Consider the following 16,253-nt stretch of genomic DNA (forward strand, 5'->3'; position numbering starts at 1 on the left):
TACTTTGTACCCTAGATCTCACTCTGTCATCTGTCAAACTCCTGGCAGTATTTCTGGGATTATAGGTGGGTACCAACATGCTTGGTTCAACTTCTTAGACATTCTTTCCTGCTCTCTTTCTGCCTATGACTCCACGTTTTGTTATTTTTGTTTTGTTTATTTTTTGTTACCTTTTCTGTTGTTTTGTTTTACTGGGTTTGTTTGTTTTGACCTTTGCTTTTTTTCTTACGTGCTTTTGTGTGTGGGTGTGTGGGTGGACAAGTTGGATAGGGAGGGAAGATGGAGGGATCTGGGAAAAGTTGGAGAGTGAGAAAAATATGGTCAAAATGTATGACATGAAAAAATTAAAAAAGAAACAAAACCCCTTGGGCTTTGGGAATCTGAACTTAAGGTCATGGTCTTCTCAACCTCCAACCTTTTTCAATTTAATCCAGAAAAGAAAACTACAGGGTCTTATGGTAACTCCAGGCTGAATTTTTTTGAGGAATTGACAGACAGTTCCACTATCTTTACCTAACTGTCAGTATGCTTTATTAATGTGCCTTTTTGTTGTTGTTGTTGTTGTTGTTGTTGTTGTTGTTGTTGTTTGGGCTTTTAGACAGGGTTTCTCTGTGCAACAACCCTCTGCTGTCCTGGACTCATTTTGTGGACCAGGGTGGCCTCACACTCACAGAGATCTGCCTCAGGAGGCAGAAGTAGGTGGATTTCTTGTGAGTTTGAGGCCAGCCTGGTCTACAGAGCAAGTTCCAGGACAGCCAGGTCTCTACAGAGAAACCTTGTCTCAACAACAAAACAAAAACAAACAAACAAACAAACACAAGCCTGTCACTAAGCCCACTCAAATTACAGCACTCACCACCAAGGGCTGAAATTATGAGAGCTCTAGTTTTAGTATCAATAAACTTTAAAACATTATTCATTTCAAATACTAATGCCTTAGAACCTGAAAGAACAAATAAGACTTAAACACATGTTGAGAAACTTCTCTTTCTTTTTTTTTTTTTTTTTAAGGCATCATCAGTTTATTATAAAAGGGAGGAAGTAAAATTATTTACATGATGAAATAGTTGACAGCATCAGCGGAATGGGTAGCGTCATGTGACACATTTCAACAGTGATTTCAGTCCACGTACTTTCCAAGAATGTCACCATCTCTAAATAAGAAATAATCCTTGTCATCTAGAACTACTTTGGTGCCTCCATATTCTGGAAGAAGAACTTTGTCTCCAACTTTCACACTGACTGGTTGAATCTCTCCACCCTTTCCTTTCGCGCCTGATCCCACAGCCACTACTGTTGCTTGCAATACTTTTCCTTGAGACTTTTCTGGAAGCATAATGCCACCTTTGGTTACGGTTTCGGCAGCACTCCTTTCAACCGGCACTCGGTCGAAGAGCGGAAGAAACTTTCTAAACGCTTGTCCAGCCATGACTTGCAGCCCCAGCGCCGGACTCTGCACTCAGACCGCCGCTGCAAGGAGAGTCCTCGAGAAACTTCTCTTTCTTAATATTTCCTTCTACAAGTTAAAAACAGCAAGCACACATTTTTTGTGCCTAAATCTATATAGATTTGACAAGATTTTGATTCTATCCTCTAAAGTCAGGTAAGTTCTATTTTCTATTCCAAACTCCTAAAATTCTATTTCCACAGATAACTAATTAATTGGATTTGGATCATAACAATTTTTTTCTGTGCAAATGAAAGATACAAAGATGCATATATACCAGCTTTTATATGTGTTGTCAATATCCCTACTTATACATCAAAACAGTGAATATAGCTTGAGAAAAGATACAAAGCTAGTATGGAGCAAAGTCAAGATTTAAATCTTATTTTCAGAATAATGACTATGTACCTAGAAACAATGGGGACCACTAAAAATATGTGTGCATGTCCTAATTCTTAGAGGCTGTGAATGTGCTTTATTGTATCTTTTGATTAGACTACCTAGAGTATGTAAGTCAATCTTAAACAAGAAAATATTTATTTTTCAAGACAGGGTCTTAATTTGTGTCCCTTAGCTGGCCTTAACTCACAGAGACCCATTTTCCTCTGCCTCTCAAGCGTTGGTATTAAAATTGTGTGCCAACACATCCCACACAACAAGTTTGTTCGTTTGTTTTGGGGAAGGTTCTCTGTGTCACTCTGACTATCCTAGACTCACTTTGTAGACCAGGCTGACCTTGAATTCATAGAGATCTGCCTGCCTCTGCCTCCACGAGTGCTGGGATTATAAGCAAGAGCCACTTGGCCTGGCCACATAAGAGACATAGTAAAGAAAGATTCAGAGAAGGTGAAGAAAAGCCAGGGGTTAGAATAAAGTGGCCATAATATAAGTTAGTTAGCCATCTCAGGAAGCTAGAAAATACCGTGAACAGAAGAGTCTCTCTGAACATGGCACAAGTAGTATTCAACTATCTCTTCACTGCCTGGCACAAACAGATGAACTAAATACTTTTATAGTTAGATAAATTACTTCCCCCAAAAGTCTTGATACTACTTAATTAGAAATGTTATTTAGAGCTGGAGAGATGGCTCAACAGTTAAGAGTACTGACTGCTCTTCCAGAGGACCCTGGTTCAATTCCCAGCACCCACATGGCAGCTCACAACTGCTTATAACTTAACTCCAGCTCTAAGAGATCTGACACCCTCACATAGACATATATGCAAGCAAAACACCTATGACAGAAAACAACATTCAGCTCATGAGAAATGTTTTGTCCGTTGCTACCACTGGTTTCTGTGAACAAGGAAATAAAGCATAACAAGCCATGACTCATACCTGTAGGACTGAAGATATAAAGCCAGCATGGACTATATACAGAGTTTTGGGCACGCCTATACACTGTGTGGTGACCCTGTTTCAAACAACTTCTCTCAAACTAAATTTAAAATCATATTTTGATATTAAATTAAACCTAAGTATGAGCAGAGCAGTGGTACAAGCCTTTAATCCTAGCATTCTGAGGGCAGATGCAGGTGAATTTCGGAGTTAGAGGCCAGCCTGGTCTAGAGACTGAGTTCCAGGACAGCCAAGGCTACATACAGAGAAATCATGTCCTGAAAAACAAAACATAAATAACATAAAAAAAAAAAAAAAAAGAAAGAAAGAAAAAAGAAAAAGAAAAACCGTAAGTATAATGGGCTGTCAGTTAAATTTTTACTCTGGCCTCAAACATGTCAAAAACACGTGTTCAACTGGGCCTGGTGAACATGCCTTGCAGCTACAATAAAACGGTTATATATTATTGTGTTAAAAACAAAACACCTAAATAGGGCTGGAGAGATGCTCAGTGGCTAAGAGCACCCAGCTGCTCTTCCACAGGTCCTGACTTCAATTCCCAGTAACCATGTGGTGGCTCACAACCATCTATAATGAGATCTGGTGCCCTCTTCTGTTATGTGTGAAAACAGAGCACTCATGTATAAAATAAATAAATATTTCAAAAAATACTAAGTAGGGCCGGAGAGATGGCTCAGTGGTTAAGAGCACTGGCTGTGCTTCTAATGGTCCAGAGTTCAATTCCCAGCAATCACATGGTGGTTCACAACCATCTATGAGATCTGGTGCCCTCTTCTGGCACGTATACATACAGGCAGAAAACTGTATACATAATATATAAATAAATCTTTTTTAAAAATACTAAATAGTTGTTTGCTTTATTTCGTATTTCTAGAGTGTAGTTCATTTAAACCTTTAAAGTAATCATGTGAAGGTATAACATTAGTGTGTCGTAGAAGTCTAAGGTCCTTTTCTGATACTACTTATCCTGTACTGTTTTTCTGTATGTGTTTTGCACGTACATTTGTGTGCACGCGCAGTGGCTACAGGAGGACATCAGGTGTGCTTAAAGTCAGTGTTAAAGGTCCCCCCCAAAAGAGCTTATGACTTCTAAGAACTGCGTGGTTTTCAATGTTAAGAGTACAAAGTGAGAAAAGCACAGAAGCCAGAGATAAAACACGCATGTTGCTCTCATCCAAGTGCTGCAGATTACTATTTTAAGCCTTAGAGTCTAAGAGCCTAGAGACTTAGTCTCTAGCTGTTATAGTGCAACCAGATAATGACCAAAGATAGAAGTTACTTTTAATATAACTAAATTTGTGCTACAATGCATATATGAATATTAAACATGAATGCATACATATATATATCAGCTTCTTCTCCACCAAATAACAGTCGAGGAAAACCCATTATGTCAAATACAAGAAAAGAAACATGATGGAAATGTTGGGCTTGGCTTTTATCGACTCCCAACTTCTTACACAAAATGATAGAATAGTTTTGAAAACGAAAGAGAAGGTATCCACACAAACCTAAGGGAATATAGATGGCACTAATCCCTTTATGAATAAGCCTTTGCCATTAATTAAGAAGATTAAAATGTTTAAAAAAAATAAGATTGTGGCAGCAGAGACAATAAACTAGAAAAGCACAGTAAAAAGATTTCACTGGAATAATGCCTGAATAACAGAAAATGAAGTTTATTTCCTGTATTTGTTCCCTTTGGCAGCTGATCTAGATACTTGGGAGATTAATAATGGACTGTAACCAATGGAGTTTTCAGAATAGTTTTAACTTGTATGACCTGAGGCTAGAAAGAGATGGCTCAACAGTTAAGAGCACTTGCTGTTCTTTCAGATGACCTGGGTTTGGTTCCTGGCAACCACAAGGCAGCTTACAACCATTTGCAACTACAGTTCCAGGGGATGCACTGACCTCAGCACGCATACTCACATATATGCAGACAAAACATTCATACACAAAATAAATAAAAAATCTTTAAATTGTACGACCAATTTTGGTAGTAAGTACTTTTTCACACAATGATCATCTATTCCAAATGGCCACGTTTTTTATTATGTCCTGAAGAATTCCCTAAACAGTTCCCTACAGGAAAGGCCACATCTGAATAGTTGTTTGCTTCTCACACCTGATAGTGAGACCATATCTAACACAGGGCATACCCAACCTTCTTCACCTCAGCCACTACCAACAGAAGTCTTTCAGCCTAAGTTAACCTTGGCAAACATTCGCTTCTAGGATACATTTTCAAAGAGAACTCAACCAATCCTCCCCATTCAGTACATTAGTACATAAGAATGCTAGAGGGCTGGTGGATTTACAGTTCTCTCTAACTCCAGACATAATTCAGGTATCGAACTCCTGATAAAAACAGTCTGAATATGTGTTAACAGTAATGTGCTCTGGGAGATAGGGATTCCTTACAAGCAAAAGAGTATTTCATGTAACTCAATTTTTTTCTTAAAAAAAAAAAAAAAAAAAAAAAGCAAGCCAAATCCCACAACTGCTACTTATGACAAAATAAAATAAAAACAATATCATACACATCTTTAATCTCAGCATTTGGGAGGCACAGGCAAGAGGATCTCTTTGAGTTCAAAGCCAGTCTGGTCTACATAATGAGTTCCAGGACAGGCAGGACTACATAAAAGAGACCCTGTCTCCCTGTCTCCTTATGGGGGAAAAAAACTATCCATGCAGTTGTTTTTTATTACAGTATTTACAAAATATTTTGAGGAAAAGACAGAGACTTCCTTTAGTTATGACTACAAACAGTAAGAGAGATAACTGATTTTACTAACAGTCTTTCTGACATTATTCCACCTTACCTTGACTTGAAATTCCATAAAGCTCTTCTTTGAGTATGTTTCCTGTCTGAAAGCTAAGAAACAAAACTACTAAGTAGTAATTTCCTCTACTTTACATAGAAATCAATAAGCTGGATTTAATATTGGACTGAGTTTCAAAGCTCTAGTCTGCTCTTATTTGGCTGAAAGACTATACAAATATCAAGAGTTTCTATCAAATTTCAACTCAAAGTATCAGTTTTGCTGTCAGAGCTCTTTATTTTTGCACATAAAAAGGAAGTGGGTTTTGATACTATCTCAAGGTTCTTCCTGTCTTATAATGCATTTGAAATAGTTGTGTCAGATTGAGAGTCAAAGTTCTAAATAACAAAAATGAACAGCCACAATTAGTTTGCTGTACTGATAAGCAGAACTGTCTTTTTAATATTTGTGTATGTTGAAATCTTTTCAGTGTCTCACTGTATAGCCTTGGCTTGCCTGGAACTTACTTTGTAGACCAGACTGACCTTGAATTTGCTGCAATCCTCCAGCTTCCGTTTTGGCAAATGCTAGAATTTTAGATGTGTGCCAACCCACGCAGCTTAAAACTGCCTTTATTTATGTGTGTGTAGGAGCATGTCTGTGGAAGTCAGAGGCCAGCTGTGAGGAGTCAGCACTCTCTTTCAACTGTGTAGGTTCCAAGGTTCAAACTCAGTATCTGATGAGCCATTTCTCCAGTCCTTTTGTTTTTGTTTACTTTTCCTCCTTGAGACAGGGTCATATGTTGTGGCCCAGGATGGATCACAATCCAAAGGTCCCCTGCCCCAGCCACACTCAAAACTGCTTTGTTAAATGATCCAGCTATTCCTATTTGGCTACAGGCCTGCCACATTTATTTACACAGGAATATAAAAATGCATAAATACCTAATACATATCTAATATTTGATAGGATACTATGCTATGAATGATCCAAAAATAATACATTTAAATTATAAGAAAGACCAAGTTATTCTTTGTAACTGGTAGCTCAGCATTTATCAATTATTTATCCATTTCTAAAGAATATCAGAGTTGCTCAAGTAAATGAGTTGCATGCACACTTCTCACTTTCAAACCATTCTCCTCACAGCTTTGTAAATATCTACAATTAGGTAACTTCAGAGAATATCTATTTCATCATAGTATAATTCAAGGAGAAATAGCTAATATTGTACCTCTTTCTACAAGCGAAACAATTAAAAGGCAGATTAAAAACAAAGACAAATTTGTTATTACCTAGTTATTAAGGCCTTATATTATTATGTAAAATGTAGAGTAAGTTTATACTATTCAAACTGACCAATGGAGCTACTGACAAGGAATTGTATGACTATTACTTAAGATATTTCTGTATCATAATGCATTTACTCAAAGTTCTTTGACATGACCATTAACAGACATAATTTCTGAGCAAAAAAGCACCATCAATTAAGCACTGGCAAGAGCCACTACTTGAAAAGCTGCTGCAGCTTGTGTAACTTCTTTTAAAATTAAAACAAGCAAATCCCATACCTTTATTTTACATAAACGGGTGCTTTGTTTACCTGTATGGTACACATGTACACTGTGTGGTGTCTAGGAACCACAGAGGCCACAAAGGCCTATTCCCTATTGAACTTACAGTTATGAGCTGCCATGTGGGTGCTGGAAAAGGAACCTGGATCATCTATCTGTAAGAACAACAAGTGCTCTTAAATGCTGAACCATCTCCTCAGCCACTGTGTGGGTGGCTCTTAAATGGTAGAAAGGAGCCAGGCATATGGATCTCACATAGGAAGTTCCAGGCCAGCCAGGGCTACACAGTGAGCCGTTGTCTCAAAAAACAAAAAGCAAGAACAAAGCCAGATGTGGTAACATGCTCATCACTCCAGCGCTTGGGAGGCTGAGGTTTGAGGCAAGAAAACTAAGAGTTTACAGCCAGCTCCATCTAAATAGTCAGTTCCAGGCTTGCCTAGTCTAGGAGACCCTGTGAGCACATCACCCCCTGCCCAAAATAATAATGTTCCAATATATTCCAAGATATTGATTTTTTTCCTTCAGTTTAGCCTAGGTCACCCTTAATTTGGATCTCTTTGTTTAGGATGACATGAATCTTAGTAGTAATTTCCTTTGGTTAATGCCTTGGCTTTGCTCCTAATCTACAATTTTCAAACTTAAAGAAAAAAACGTCTAAACTGGAGAGAAGTGGAAAACAGAAAAGCCCTTTTTACTTTATATTTCCCAAAGCCGGTGCTTCACGTATCTGAAGAATAGAAGACCCTGGGGCATAGCTGCTTTTCTTCACTATCTGGGAGTATTCTGAAATTATTCATGAAGGATTTACAACAAAGGGCCCTCCTTCATATTGTTTTCCTCTCATCTGTATCTCACAACTGAAATCTGGGTGCCTCTCCAATGAGCTTGTAAACACCACTAAGATTATCTGATTAGTTTTCTTGAACTGTGCGTGCAGTATCTATACCACAAAACATAATTGAGTTGACGAATTTCTCCTATGCTCCCCAAGAATAGCACAATCATTGCCATGGGGATGAAGGGGGGTATGGGGGTAGGAAATCAGAGATATTTTTCTGGTATGCCACACTAACAGTTCTCGAGGTAGTAAAAATTAACAAGTCTGTTATTACAGGAAGCATAATAATAAAGTCTAAAGTAGTTTACCTATCACTCAAATTTAGAAGATATTCAAGCTGAGAAAAACTCTGAAAGTCTATTTTACCCAGGAACATCAATACCTCCATAAGGTACTCAGAAGGTAGTCCAACATTTCCACTGCCACATATGTTTAAATATGAGGTTTTAAAAAATTTTTTCCTCTTCAAACAGAAGCTAACAAAAAGCTACAGAATAACTAATACAAACAGATGACAAAACGTTATCTTTAACAGGAAAATCCCTTCCAGGGAAAGGGCTGCAATGTACCCATTATTCCTTAAGTGTCTTGGGTTAGCTATAAAACAAGTATCAAATAAGTGGTATGAGAGCAAAGACAGGCAGACTGCATCTGGTGTTTGCTAGTAGTAATGAACATTCTATTCCTAGTAGTGAGAGAGCTGAGAACAGTAAGTGTTCCACATCTAGAAGACAGAATTAGAGAAGAGTTGAAAATAAGTAATTATAAGCATCTTCTTTGATGGCCATAAGGTGAGAATAAACCAAGGTAAAATTTAGAACATTGTCCAACACATTTCACCAAGTTAAAATAAAAATAAAACTTGTATATCTTTTTTCTTTTTTGAGGTAAGATCCCCTTATGTATCCAACGCTGGCCTTGAATTCCTATCTGTCTGCATTTGCCTCCCAAGTGTTGGGACTAAAGATATGCAGTACCATGCCCAGCTAACTCCAAGAAGCAGATTTAGCATAACAATTAACTCAAAATGAAATGGCTCAGAAAGTAAAGGTGATTACTACACAAACATAAAAATCTGAGTTCAATCCTTAAAACCTAAATAAAAGTGGAAGATGCACAAAGCTGTCCTATATGACCTACACATGCACCCATGGTGTAGACCCCATACAGCCAGTATCTGTCTGTCCCCCTCAACACATACACACACACACACACACACACCACATACATCTCTAAATCTTTAAAAAGTTAAAACTAGTTAAAGACTTAAACTCAAGATTATAAAACTTCTAGAAGATACAGAAGAAAATACAGGTGAGCTCGTGTTTTGTCATGACTTTTACATACAATACCAAAGGCTCAAGCCTACAAAACAAAGGACTGGTAAACTGGACTACATTCAATTTTTAAAAATTCTGCTTTGTAAAAAGAAACTGCCAAAGCCAAGACTGGAGAGATGGTTCAATGGAAGTGTTTGCCAAAAGCCTGACAATGTGAGCTCAGATCCCTGAAATGCAGGAAAAGCCAGATCCAGAAGCACTTATCTCCAATCCCAGTGTTCCTAAGGCAAAATGGGAGAAACCACCCAGAAGCCTAAGGGTGGTGACAGAAATAAGAAAGATTCTGCCTCACAAAAGATGTAAGTGGTGAGAACCGACCCCTTGAAAGCTGTCCTCTGACAACTGTGGCACATGCGAGCCTGTACTCATATTCATGTACATACAAACACACACACATTTGGAGGGGTGAAAACTGCCAAGAGAATTAAAAACAAGACAAAGCAAGCAAACAACCCCTTCCCGCCCCCCCCACCACCACCACCGAAAAACTCCCTCACAACTATAGTTTTGGAGAAAATATATTTAAAAACAAACAAACAAAAAACCGCTACCCAATAAAAGACTATAATCCAAGGGTAGAGAGCTGGCTCAGCAGTAAAGAGAACTGGCTACTCTTGCTGAAGACCCAGATTCAATTCCCAGTACCCATATTATGGCTCATATCCACCCATAACTCCAGTCCCAGGGGGATCCAATGCCCTCTTCTGGCATCTGTGGGCACCAGCTACACACATGATACAGATATACATACAGGCAAACCTTACACATTAAAAAAAAAAAACAAAAGCAAAAAAATGAACCAAGAAGTCATCAAAGACAGTAATAAAACAAAGAAATAACATCCTAACCTTAACAGAAAATGGGCCAAGAATCTAGGAACCCTTCTGACCAAAGAACATATTCACATGAAAAGCAAGCATGCAGAAAGGCTTCTTCGTCACATGTGGAAACACAAATGACAACAACAGTGACATGCTGATGTGCATCTACTAGAATGGCCAAAATCTAGAAGACTGATAGATAACACAAGCTGCTGGTAAGGATATAAGGCAACAGCAGCTGACATACAGAGCCACAGTCACCTCAGTGTTCCTAAGGAAAACGGGAGAGACCACCCAGAAGCCTAAGTGTGATGACAGGAATAATGCAGCAGTTGCACTTCTGTGAATTTACCAGGGATGGCACATGCTCACAGAAAAACTTCCACGCAAAGTTCATAAAGGTTTTCACTAATAATTGCCCAAATATGAAGTAACAAATATATCTTTTAGTTAGTGAATGGCTATTTGCAAATTATGGCATACTATACAGCTATGCAAGAAAAGCCATGAAAACACATGGGAGTAATTGCCAATCTGGAGCCAGTACAGTGGTTTGGTGGATCAAGACCCTGCCATCAAGCTTGACAATGTGAGTTTGAAGCCCAGGACCCACATGGGTAGGAGAGAACCAATTCCTGTAAACTGAATTCTGGCCCCTATATAAATGACATTACTGCACATGTGAGTGCAGGTGTGTATGTGCATATGTGTGAGTGTGCTATGTATGTGCACATACACACAATTTTTTACATAAGTTTTTCAAGACAGGGTTTCACTGTGTAGCCCTGGCTGTCCCGTATAATTGTAGAGTAGGCTGGCCTTGAGCTCACAGAGATCTGCCTAATTTTGCCTTCCAAGAGCTGGGATTAAAGGTATGTCCCAACATTGCCCAACCACAAAAAATTTTAATATACCATATTTTCCAGCATATAAAACAACGCCCTCCAGTTAAAATATAGAGTTTGCAACCCCAGTCTGCTGCACAGGGTATAAGAGGGGTAGTCTTATATGGTGAGTATATTACAAACTATATTTTAACTAGAAAAGTTAAGGTTGGGTGTTGTCTTATATGCCAGAAAATACGGTAATTTTGAAAACAATGCCCATCTGAAAATATTCTAATTTTATGACAGTTTTGGAAAGGCAAAACTGTGAAAACAGTAGAAAAGATCAGAAGTACAAGTAACAAATGTAGCTCAGATGAAAGAAGGAAAGGGCATGGGACAAACATGACTGCTACAGCACAGCTACCAAAGCATGGCTCCCAGACTATAATTTTAGCACTCAAGAGACGGAGGCAGGATGATTACTCAATTGAATGCTATCCTGGTCTATATATCCAGTTATAAACCAGTGCTACATGGTGAGACCATGTCCCAAAAAGCCAAGAACAAAAAATATGTAAGCAAAAAACCAATGTGAGCAAATTTGTACAAGGAAACAAGTGGAAACACTCTACTTTCCACTAGATTTGAACCTAAAAGTGTTTGCAAAAGGACATTTTATGTGTGGGTGGGTGTATCTGAGTGTCTGTGTATTGTGTACAGGCTATGCTCACATGTGCATGTACATAAAGAGACCAAAATTCACATTAAGAGTCTTCCTTGAGGGCTGGAGAGATGGCTCAGTGGTTAAGAGCACTGCCTGCTGTTCCAAAGGACTGGGGTTCAATTCCCAGCACCCACATGGCAGCTCACAACTATCTGTAACTCCAAGATCTGACACTCTCACAGCAATACACATAAATTAAAATGTAAATAAAATATTAAAAAAAAGTCTTCCTTGATATTCTCCACGGATTTTCTTTCCCCTTTGCGTATGTATATGTAGTGTAGATGCCATGTGTGCAGGAGCTGATCTCTCACTGAACCCTGAGCCTGTCAAACTTGAGCTAGTCTAGCTAACAAGTGATCCTATCTTGGCTTAAGAGATGGCTGAGATTACTGGCAGCTGTCATCCTGTCTAACTTTTACATTCTGGGGATTTCAATTGTGGTCCTTATGCTTAAACTTTATATATATCCCTATTACAGATCCCATCATACTCCCCAACACACACACAACATACTCCTCTTTCAACGTCATGCTTTTTGGTTTTGCTTTTCATAATCCACAAAGTCCAGTTAGTCTCCACCCCACCCCCATCCCCTATCCATCACACTTTTTGAGAATAGATCTCTCATTGACTCTGGAGCACAGTGTTGGTTAAGCTGCATGACCAGTGAGCCCCCAAGAAATTCATAGTCCCTCGTCCCCATCACTGGTGTTATATATGCATATGGGTGCTGTGGATTCAAACTCAAATCTGTATATTAGCCACAGAGCAATCTCCCAGTCCCTAACAAAAAGTATATTTTTAAAAATCCTCAGTAGGGGCTAGAGAGACGGCTCAGAGGCAAGATCATTGGCTGCCCTTCCAGAGGTCCTGAGTTCAAGTCCCAGCAATCACATGCTCATAGCCATCTGTAGTAGAATCCGATTCCCTCTCTGGTACGCACAGAAATAGAGCATTTGGGAGGAGGGGAGTCAGGGGGGAATAACAACAACAACAAAGGAAACAAAAAACAGCACTCACACATATAAAATAAATAAACAAATCTTTAAAAACAAGAAAACTTGGAACAAAACTTTCTTAATCACACAGTCAGAGATGTCCATGAGGCTAGTAAGTGTTATCCGATGTCTGACAGGTTACATACAAACACTAGGATCCCTGCAGGAAAACTACTGCAGAGCACTAAGCTATCAGGGAAAGAAGAAACTGGTGGTCTGAGAGGAATGACAGGGCACTGCCTGCAGCAGTTGGAGATTACCTTTCCTTTTCCACCTGCTCTTTCTCCCCTCTTTGTTGCTGCCACCATCACTGCTGCTGCTGTTCTCAGAGCTCTGAGAATCTGACTGACCATCACTGCTTTCTTCTGAACCTTCTGACAGCTCTTTCACTCCATCTGGCACATCTTTCTGAAAATGTAGGCATCCTGTTAGGATTGTTACCATTTTAGCAAATGAAACTAAATTTCTAATATATAATGCAATAAATAATTAACTGATTAACTTTTTGTATAAAACAGTAAAACCACCAATATTTACTGAAATCCTGATACTTCCCTTTTTTGGGTCAAACAAATTAATTTTCCATCTATATCCAAAGATAAAAATTATATACAACATTCATATGAAGGCACAACATATGTTTAAAATACACCAAAACTGGTAGATATAAGTCCAGGTAAAAGAGGAAATGTTCAGGTTTAAAAGCTAATGATAACTGGTCCTTAATATAGGTTAATGAGTAGCAGTAAGAAAAGGAGTATTATTTGGTTTCTTTTTTTAAAGAATTGCATTATTCTCTTTAGTGTCAGCTCTGAATAATGAGAATGTTAACTATAAAGTATAACTATGTCCATTTAGTATAAGAAAAATATGACCAAGTAGTTGCATATCAAAAGCTAGGGAAATAAAGCTTTCTGGCTTTATCTTCTCCCAACTACACAGCCTTAATCTAAGTTAATCTCTTGTGCCTTATTTTAGTTTCTAAACTGGGCTAACAGTACCTACCTTAAAGGTCACACAAATTATATGACCTAATTAATATTAAATGTTTCAAATAGTGCCTTTATGGGAGCTCAATATTAGTTACTATGAATTTACATAGCATAAAACATATACAAATAAATAAAATTAGTGAATGTTATTTCTCTTATGTATTTTCTTTCCATCAGTACTCTATAGTCCCACGTATTTTTATGCTCACATTAAAAAATGAACTGACACAAAAAAAACTGATCCTACATCTAACTGGCAGCACATGACATATTCCCAAGACCATTAAGTCCAATCAAGTAAGAACAATTATTTTCCACTTAAATTTCTCTCTAATCCATCTCTTATGTTATACACTTTCTTAAAATACAGACCCCATATTTTTATATTCCTTCCTTCAAAATGCAGGACAGCTTTTATAGAGTTAGTTGCCAGCCAGACATCTTGACCTGTAGGTTCAACAAGTATCTGAAATACAAATATAATTATCTTCTTTTTGCAAAAAACTTGTGATCCCTCTGGGATCAACGGCTCATGCCCCAAATCTTTGAATCTTTCTCACCCACTGTATTATCCCTCCCAAATGCAGTGTGTTCTATTTCTCTAATGTCTCTTGGGTCAACCTCTTTTACTACTCTGAGTTCCTCCTTCAAACTGTAATCACCTTTACACTTCTTAAAACAGATTTCATCACATGGTTCTCCCTGAAGACTTCTGCCACTCAACACCCCACCCAAAACACACAGAGCTCAGTCAGGGTCAGCTTAATTGTTAATTAATGTTTATCAGTTACCTTGGCTCCGGTGATTATCACTTAATTTAATTTTTTCTTTCAAATCCATTCAGAATTTCATCTTTCCCTTCATTTGAGCTGCTCAAAGGCCTTCACTCTTCTTATGTATATGTTCAAGTCCATCTTAATTCTTACCAGCAAATAACACAAACTTTCTAGATCCCTTTGTTCAAAACAAACCTTTATTTTACTACATTGCTATGGTGGAGTTTCACAGTATGTTTTATAAATATGAAGTATTTTAATACCAAAAATATGAATACTAAAGAGCTCAAAACTATAGTACATCCATCTTAGTCTCTAATTCTGGCACAGACTTGATAATATGATACAAGACAACATTATTTGAACTCTAAGTTCTTTTTTCTTTAAAGATTTTATTTATGTTTTACGTGCATGTATGTATGTATACAATGCCTGTGGAGGCCAGGAGAGGGCAACAGGATGGAAACTGAGCCCCATTCCTCTTCAATATCAGCAAATACTCAAACTGCTGAGCCATCTCTCCAGCACTAAGACTCTTGTACTGTTCTGATCAATAACAGGATTAGGAAAACTTATTGTTCTGCTATTTGATCTTTGACTCTAGTTCCTAAAATGGGCACCTAAGTGAGTTTGCCCTTCCTGAGTGAGAAGAGGATCCTGATGTGATAAGATGACTCTGTAGACTTCTGAATGACCTGCCTCAGAGTCGGGCTGACTTCTAAAAGAGACAATTATGTGATTAGAAAATTGGAACTTTTAGCCCAGCTTTTCAACGATGAAGACTGAGTTGATGGCCAATACAGAATCATGCTTTTATCAGAAACCTTCCATACAAGGCTAGAACAGCGCTAAATGTTGGCTAAAGATGATGGCTAAAATCATGTTTGTGCTTGGAGGCTGATATGACCCAACAACGTCCATACTCAATGACCAAACCTCATTTTATGAATGTCTTTTATCCGAATTAAAATAAATGAAAAACAAACTTTTTTCTCTAACATCTTTTGTAAGAAGTCCTAGAAAGTTAAAACCAAGAAAGACATGGAAACAATTATAGCTAGTTTATCAGAGGTTAGGTTATAACCAAAGACCTGAAAGTAGTAGCTGAAGTGAAGGGTAATCTATGGTACTGGGCCCTTAGCCTAACACAATGGCCAGACAATGTTTAAACTGAGTTAAATTAAAGGGCACCTCACTGATTTCAGAAGGAGAATTACTTGATGTACTGGAGAAACCCACACACACCTGGTATCAAAGAACTGTCCTTAAGTGGTATTAAGAATAAACCATACATTTTGAAGGTTTCCCCCCTATCTCTACATCCCAGTCAGCACTTAAGGAATGCAATTAAAATCATGGAAGATTTAGAATAGCTAAAATATCAAAAAACAAAGTTAAAGTTTCATTTGGAATTCAAGTCCCTTAACACACAAATGTTAAACACTGCAGACAAACAGAGTCAGAGGAAATTAAGATTAAAAAGCAAGACAGGATCTTGTATGTTGTGTAGATTGGCCTTGAACTCACTATAAAGCTCAAGGTGGTCCAGAACTGGACATGACCCTTGTGCCTTGGTCTCCTGAGTGCTATGATTGATAGCCATATACCACCACATCCAGCCGCTAGATGTGGCGTTTTGTTCCTCTTTTGTTTTGTCTGACACAGGATCTCACTGTGCATCACAGGCTTGCCTGGCTAAAACTCAGGGATATCTACAACTGCCTCCTGAGTGCTGGGATTAAAGACATGCATGGCAACCATACCTTAAAGAGGTTATTTAGTGTGTA

The 16,253-nt window shown here is 38.2% G+C and overlaps 2 protein-coding genes across 4 annotated transcripts in view; both read right to left on the reverse strand.

Annotated features, from left to right (window-relative positions):
- Positions 1 to 16,253, reverse strand: part of Asxl2 (ASXL transcriptional regulator 2) — an 83,108-nt gene that overhangs the window by 36,389 nt on the left and 30,466 nt on the right. For 2 of the 3 annotated variants that reach the window (XM_051142701.1, XM_051142658.1), the window contains exon 4: positions 12,959 to 13,106. In XM_051142701.1, coding sequence (XP_050998658.1) covers positions 12,959 to 13,106 — 148 coding nt within the window. Of the gene's footprint in view, positions 1 to 5,633; positions 6,823 to 12,958; positions 13,107 to 16,253 lie in introns of those variants that run through there. The other variant, XM_051142745.1, reaches the window with a different exon arrangement.
- On the reverse strand, positions 1,012 to 1,466 carry Hspe1 (heat shock protein family E (Hsp10) member 1). The gene has a single exon (XM_051143031.1). It carries the CDS (start codon positions 1,427 to 1,429, stop codon positions 1,121 to 1,123), a length of 309 nt encoding a protein of 102 aa, XP_050998988.1. The 5' UTR covers positions 1,430 to 1,466; the 3' UTR covers positions 1,012 to 1,120.

Source organism: Acomys russatus, chromosome 1 (assembly GCF_903995435.1).
Source record: "Acomys russatus chromosome 1, mAcoRus1.1, whole genome shotgun sequence".
NCBI lineage: Eukaryota > Metazoa > Chordata > Mammalia > Rodentia > Muridae > Acomys > Acomys russatus.